Source organism: Humulus lupulus, chromosome 4, assembly GCF_963169125.1.
Source record: "Humulus lupulus chromosome 4, drHumLupu1.1, whole genome shotgun sequence".
NCBI lineage: Eukaryota > Viridiplantae > Streptophyta > Magnoliopsida > Rosales > Cannabaceae > Humulus > Humulus lupulus.
Window position 1 is genome coordinate 235,629,180 of NC_084796.1, and position 8,174 is coordinate 235,637,353.

At 36.8% G+C, this 8,174-nt stretch overlaps 1 protein-coding gene across 1 annotated transcript; it reads right to left on the bottom strand.

Moving 5' to 3' along the window:
* Positions 1-591: 591 nt before the first annotated feature.
* LOC133833015 (uncharacterized) lies at positions 592-4,695 on the bottom strand. Its single transcript, XM_062263280.1, has 10 exons — positions 4,663-4,695; positions 3,624-4,436; positions 3,108-3,545; positions 2,667-3,017; positions 2,198-2,563; positions 1,787-2,085; positions 1,626-1,706; positions 1,475-1,532; positions 853-1,370; positions 592-742 (listed from the first exon to the last, which is right to left on the bottom strand). Exons 1-10 carry the CDS (start codon positions 4,693-4,695, stop codon positions 592-594), a joined length of 3,108 nt encoding a protein of 1,035 aa, XP_062119264.1.
* Between the last annotated feature and the right edge of the window lie 3,479 nt (positions 4,696-8,174).

Sequence of the window (8,174 nt, forward strand, 5' to 3'; positions counted from 1 at the left end):
GTTGCACTTGGACTAGCCATGCATTGCTTTAGGTTGCATGAGTTTGCATTCGTAATTCATATGGATAACTCATATTAGGAGTTCATATTAGGAGTTGCAGTGAGTTGTAGTGGGTTGCACTTGGACTAGCCATGTGTTGCTTTCAGTTACATATGGTTGCATTTGTAATTCATACGGATAACTCACATTAGGAGTTGCATTGGGTTGCACTTGGACTAGCCTTATGTTGGTTTAGGTTGCATGTGGTTGCATTCGTAATTCATATGGATAACTCACATTAGGAGTTGCAGTGGGTTGCAATGGGTTGCAGTGAGAGAGTAAAGTGATTCAAAAGTACAAATACACAGAAAAGAATAACATTTGAATCTCTAACTTGCTTAAAATATTTGATCAATTGACAAATAAGAAATTTAAAGTTACTTTAGATACTATAAACACGATCCTTCTAAAAAAACCTAAAAAAACTAATAAATGTCTACATCATAAACAAAACTAAGAAACATATTTGCCTTTATCCTTTCTTGTTTCCTTTTTCTTCTTTGCTTGAGCCTTGCGAGGTGCAACATACCGACCTGACTACTCAAACTCACTCTAATATCCATAAATTTCCTTTTCCTTTGCATATGAATAAAACAAAAAGGCAAGCCTAGATCTATGAGTTTCAACATCAAAAGTAGATGTTGGAATATCCTTGTCTTGAACAAAGTAATCCGCAAATGAGAACATGTGAATGCCACTATCACTGCATAAAGACACATAGGATAGACCAAATAAATTAGAATATGAAAACAAAATAGGAAAAAAGAGCCATGACAAAAATGAAGAAAAAAACATAGAAAACATAAAACTCACCAGGACAACCCACATGGCAAATCATCATCCAGAACTACATCAAAAGCAGAACTCGTTGACTTCCCAGGATAAGCCTCAGATGAGAAGTCTATGTCTGTTCGGTCATAAAATCCAGTGATATACAAATAATGAGGAAGCAATATACGAAACGGCTCTACTGCTTTTAAAGCAATGTGGTCCTTGTTATCACATGTCAATGTATTATATACATACATTGACCTATCTTTAAGTGATAATCTACACAACAACCAATGTTTTTCCTTCATAAGCAAGATAGGAAATAAGAAATGATCAACCATAGACCAAGAAATTTTGCAAGGCAAGGCATAGCCCATGATAACTTCTACAACATATTGATTACAATTCAACGCCCCAAAATCACGTTTCCAACTTAGAAATTTCTCATAGATAGAATTGATTCTAGTCTGGAAATGAGAATCAGTTGTGATAAACTTGATAGTAAAATTGTCACAGTACTTTGCCTTCTTCCTCAAATAATAAAAAAACACATCAACATGCTGCACAATAAAATCAAGACAAATCAATATTATAGCAATTAGAACAACAAAACAAAGCTAATGTATAAAAAATAACCATAAAAAAAAGTCAAGCACAACCAAACGCAACCATAAGCAACCCACATCAACCAAACACAACCCCAAAATAAAGACATAAGCAAACTTAAAAGCATAAGCAACCAAAAATAACAGCAGTACACATTAACACTCACTATTTTAAAGAGATTTTTGCCACTATATTGAAGGGTATGGAACCATGTCTTTTGGCAAATCACATCTACACCGAGTTGTAGACCAAGGATAATGAGGTTGTCTTTCTTTGAATACATTTTCACCCTGAAAAAGCACAATACAAAAAAAACACAATTAAAAACATGTAAAATTTAAAACAAAATAAATAACTTGAAGACGCTTACTTGTTCTTGGCTATCATTCCATAATCAAGCCATTTGTTGAAATCTTGGGATAACTCATAGTCTGGCAATTCTCCAATTTTGTCATCCAATGGGCAAAACCCTTTGATAATCTTAATATCTCCACCAGATTTTGCCTCACTACTTTGAGCAGAAGTAGAATCAAAATTCTGCACAAATGGAGATTGCAAGTAGAAAGGCAGCTTGATTGTTCTTCTTGGCAAAATAGGAGTAACATATGCCAAGTTACTCCCACCACTACCAACATATGGAACTATAGCAGTGCAATGGGGAGTAGATTCCTATGAATAAAAAATAAATATAAAAAAATAAGAACATAGTAACAAAAACAAAATAAAATAAAACATTTGAAGGAAAAAACAAAATCTATATTTTGAATAAAAAAAATACTACCTTCGGGGTCTTGATTGCTTTTACAGCATAGATAGCATTTTGCATAGCCTCCTCCAATGCCGTGTCAGACAAACTATCAAAAGAAGATTGGGATGAAATAGTTCCTGCAACCTGTGCAACCTTGTTGACATCCTCTGCAACCTTTGCTAATTCTGCAACCTCTGGAAGATCAGGTGCAACTTCAGGAAGATTAGGTGCAACCTCAGTTTCTAATTCTGCAACATTTGAAAAATGAGATGCAACGTCTTTATCAATCTCTCCAACAGCTGTGGGGACATTTTCAACCTCGGTTGCAAAATCTGCAACCCCCAAAATCTTAGGTGCAACCTGATGTGAACTGTCAACATCATCAGAAAAATCAACAACCTACAAAGAAAAAAAAACATCTTAGAAATGAGATCATAAACATCATACATGAAAAAAAAAACCAAGTAATATATATTTTTCATTTTAAAAAAATAACACTTACATTATCATCTTCATTGTGCCCACTACTAACATCTTTGACTCCACTAGGGCACGCAATATAAGTATGATCTTCTTCTTTTTCTCTATCTTTACTATTTTTGTCTTCTCCAACAGGATCATCATCTGCATCTTCATCATCATCATGATCAAAACCATCATTTTCTTCATCAGACTCAGACTCTCCCTCACCCTCACCCTCATCCTCATCATCATCATCCTTTTCATCCTCTTCATCATCAGACTTTTCCTCAATGACACAATCAGTGGCAACCTCTTCCTCCTTATCACCGACATTAGATTCATCATGCATTGCCTTACTTCTTCTTTCAATATCATCATCAGAACTTTCACCCTAAACAATAACCAGATAAACAATAAAAAATATAAGCAACATACAATAATATAATGTAAAAAAAGATTACAAAAAAATATAGACAAGTACCTGTTTTCCCAAAATATGGGAAAGAATTAGTTCATGCAGCTTTAAAATGGATGAGTCAAAATGAGAACTTAATCCATTAACAATTTTCTTTATAGAAGCAACATCAGAAATAAGAACCTTGTGACTTGTTTCTAATCTTGACAACTGGCCTTGCATTTCACGTAGAGAGAACTGAGGCATAGAAGATGAGGAAGCACCTGCGAATGATCGAGGGGGAGGGTTCACAAAATCATCATCACTAACATTAGCAATTGGACAAACATTTGCTGCAACTCTAGCAGAATGAGGTGCAACTCCAGAACCAGATGTTGCAACTCTAGCACCAGCATTAGCAGCAAGGCTTCCATCAACTTCCAACTGCTTGCCTTTTGGAAATAATTCTTCCAAGTGAAGTTTTTTCCTTTCCTTGGCAGTTGGAGTGATATCTCGAAGTTGGAGCTATAAAAGAACAAAAAGTTGTCAATATATATAATATCAAACAAAAATATATGTAAGAAAAAAATAAATAAATTATACCTCAGCACAACTCATTGATAAAGTATAAGATACTTTATCAAACTTAATATTTTCGTTATTTGTCCAATTGATGATGCATGGGATAGATCCAGCATTGAGATGACAAAAGTTGTCATTCAAGTATGGGCAACACTCGTAAAACCATACATGAAAGGCATATGGAAATCCATATAGCCTGTAATAATAATCCTTTTTTTTCTTTCCAACATTGTTCTTCAATGACTCAATAGTAACCTTAAAAAGTTCCTTACCCCAAGGAAACTGACCAAATTCCCAACTATCTAAAATATCAAAGTCAGCTTGGGGAATGACAGCATCCAAAGAAGAGGATCTAAGCAAAAAGATGTGCAGAAAGTAGATGTTGGGCAGCTTCACTGCATCATTCTTCCACCCTTTATTTAATAAAATGTCACGCACATTTTCCTTAGTTACCTTTTTCATACTTTTAAAATAGGTGTTAAGGAAACTATTGCTTGGCCTAGCATATTCTTGCTTGTCATGTGATCCAACACAACGAATGCCCGTGACCAGTGCAAACTCCTCTATCCCAAACCGAAGTTTCATACCAGCTACACCAATCCAAATCTCATGAGGGTTGGGTTGTTTCAACTCCCTAAGCAGTAGATTATGAATTAGCTGATACTGCATGACAAAGGATGGCAAGGACAGAAAATGCCCAAAGCAAGAATCAGCGAAATCAGAAATTTGTTTTGGAGATAACAATTGATGAAGATCAGTAATCTGGTTGTGCTTGATTATGGCATGACATTTTGCTCGATTATGATTTTCAAGAGGAACAATGTATTGCATACCCTGCAAAATAAGCACAGGAAAATAATGAAAATAAAAAAATATATATAGAATAATGAGCCGCAATAAATCATGCTACCACTAAGCAAAGCATGTAATCATATTTAAGAAAAAACAACAACATGCAACCTTAAACACATAATAATTACATGTTAATTACATGTTAACACATGGCTAGTCCAAGCGCAACCCACTGCAACTTCTAATGCCAGTTATCCAAATGAATTACGAATGCAACCACGTGCAACCGAAAGCAACACATGGCTAGTCCAAGCGCAACCTACTGCAACTCCTAATGCGAGTTATCCAAATGAATTATGAATGAAACCTAAAGCAACACATGGCTAGTCCAAGCACAACCCACTGCAACTCCTAATGCCAGTTGTCCAAATGAATTACGAATGCAACCACGTGCAACCGAAAGCAACACATGGCTAGTCCAAGTGCAACCTACTGCAACTCCTAATGCGAGTTATCCAAATGAATTACGAATGCAACCACACGCAACCTAAAGCAACACATGGCTAGTCCAAGCGCAACCCACTGCAACTCCTAATGCAAGTTATCCAAATGAATTATGAATGCAACCACGTGCAACTGAAAGCAACACATGGCTAGTCCAAGTGCAATGGGTTGCATTCAACACGTAGGAATTAAGTGCAATCTAAAATGCAACACAACAACTAATACAACCAAATGCAAATTATAAAACAACCCTATTATTTACAAATTATAAAACAGCCCCATGCAACCAAATGCAACATATAGCAACTTAAAAAACTAATTATTCAAAATTAATCATGTTAAGCAGCATACCTTTGCTGACTGAGACTTAATGCCACCTAGATTTGATGGATCTTTTGTATTTTCAATTGGAATTTATAGGATTGAACAAGTGTGATTAGCTTGTTGATTTGGATATGACGGGAGAAATTTCTAATTGCAAATAGAGCTCACATTGTGTTGTTGCCTCGAATGAAAATGGAACTGTATATTGAAATGATAACTCTAAGAATATATAAATAATAAAGAGTTCTTTGCAACTTAATTCAACTTTCAATATTCTTATATGCAACTTACCTTTTGCTACCCTCTGTACTAGATGGATAGAATCCTAACTTGGAATGTACGAGGGATTAACAGTCAACATAAGCACAAGGAGATTAAACATTTACTTCTATCAAAGAAGGTTGGCTTGGTTAGTCTACTCGAGACAAAAGTGAAGAATAAAAATATAGGGTCTATTTACACGGATCTGTTTTCTGGGTGGTGTTTCACTAATAATAACCCTTGGATTGATAAGGGTAGGATAATAATTGCTTGGAATCCGAGAGCCTTCTCTTTGGATATCAAGTTATGTACTACACAATTAATTCACTGTCAAGTACAGGTCCCTAATCGAACAGGAAGATTCTTGATTACCTTTGTATATGGTTATAATGATGCAGCCTCTAGGGAGACCCTGTGGAATGACTTACAAGGATTGGCTGTGAATATATCTGTCCCTTGGATGGTGGTAGGAGACTTCAATGAGATTCTTTCATTGCATGACAGAATTGGCAAAAAAAGCTCCATAAAGATCTTAAGCAAATTTTCAGACTGTTTGACAGCTTGCCATTTGGAAGATTTGAAATTTTCTAGCTGCTTCTATACTTGGAATAATAAGCAGAGAGCAGATGAGAGGGTTTATTCCAAGATTGATAGAGCTTTAGTTAACTCAAAATGGACTGATCATTTCCCTAAATCAGAGGCTGTGTTCTTGCCAGAAGGGATATTTGATCATAGTCCAATTCTTGTTCATGTCACTTTGGAAATGCACTTGGAAAAGAAGCCATTTCGATATTTTCGGATGTGGAAAGAAGCACCCTGTTATGAAAATAAACTCCAGACCAGTTGGAACTTATCAGTTAATGGTACGCCAATGTTCCAAATAGTATCAAAACTAAAAAGGCTGAAACAGGTGCTAGTGATCATAAATAGAGAGGGTTTTTCTGATATTCAACAAACAGAATTTAAGGCAGGAATTGTATTGAAGGAGCTTCAGAAGCAATTGCAGAAAGATCCCTTAAATGACAAGTTGATTTCTCAGGAGCAAGTGATTAGAGAACAGTATATGCATTACCATAAAGCTTACATGAGCTTCTTAGCTCAAAAAGCTAAAGCTTCTTGGATGGCTAATGGTGCTGAAAACACTCACATCTTTCATGCTTCCCTTAAGGCAAGGAGAATACAGAACAGAATATTGTCCATCAGGAATGAGGCAGGGATTTGGGTAGACTCTCCTACAGATATAACAAAGGCCTTTTTGGATTATTATAAAGGCTTGTTGGGGACAGTAATGGTGCACAGGAAGAAGGTGTCTAGGTCAATCATGAAGCTCGGACCAGTTCTAAATGCAGCTCTCATTCAGACTCTTTCAACAGATTTCTCAGCTCAGGAGGTTAAGAACGTGATATTTGCAATTCCAGGTTTGAAAGCCCCAGGCCCAGATGGATATAGTAGTTACTTTTACCAGGATAATTAGGATTTGGTGGGTTCGGAGGTTACTACAGCTGTGCTATCCTTCCTTACTTCAGGTAAACTACTTAGAGAAATTAATAACACAACCATTACACTAATTCCCAAGCATATTTGCCCAGATTCTGTGTGTGATTTCAGACCTATTTCCTGTTGTAATGTCATATATAAAGTTGCCTCCAAATTGATTTGCTCAAGGATCCGGAAAGTGCTACCTGAAATAATTGCATAAAATCAAGGGGGATTTGTTCATGGTAGATATATGTAACGCCCCAACTCCAGGGACCGCTACAGTGCACGTTGCAAACAGTGCTAAACTCGCTAATCGAGCCATTTGGCCATAAACGTGTAACTAAGTAAGACTAGCGGTTTAGGGGTTAAAAACTTTGGTTAAGGTATAACGTTTCACTAAAACGTTTACTGTATACATTGGGATCCCAAAAATATAATTTCAGAGTTTATTACAAGAAAGTGTTTACAACAGGCCGTTATAAGCGGCAAAACAGGGTTCAGTCCTAGTTCCACTTTCAAACCTCGCCCAAGTATTGGTCGAGCAGCTGCATATGTACACGTCATCACCTAAGCTCTCCAACTCAAGGATGGTCCAGCTTCCTTTTTTCCTTTACCTGCACCACAAAGCACCCGTGAGCCGAAGCCTAGCAAGAAAACTCATATGCTCATAAACAGTCATATCATGATATCAAATCATATCTGGCATGCCTTGCATTCATAGCTCTATTCAGCATGCAAATGAATTTCAACAAATGCTGGGGTATCCAGGATAAGAAATCCTGGCCTTCTGATTGGAGGACTATCAAGTCAATCCTAATCAGATGAGTGTCGTAATACTAGAGGTTCCGATAAACCCTGCTGAGTGACCAATGAGCAAGTCACTGGGGCTCAGTGCCCAAGCCATGCATATGATGATCAAAATGATCATGCAGAGCTCGTGGCTCTGATCAGACGAGTGAATATCACTTGAGGTTCTAGTAAACCATACTGAGTGACTGACAACCAAGTCACAAGGGGCCCAGTGCCCATTTCCTGCAATGGCTCTACATGACTAGCCCTTGGCTAGATAAATGCTTGTTTATATTCATCAAACTTGAGGTCGGTCCTGCATTAATGCTCTTTGAGTCATTCAATGCAGATGGTCGATTTGTTCCAATCGACATAGCTTGCACTACACACTAGGGTTGTCATGACTAGTGAGTTAGCACAATG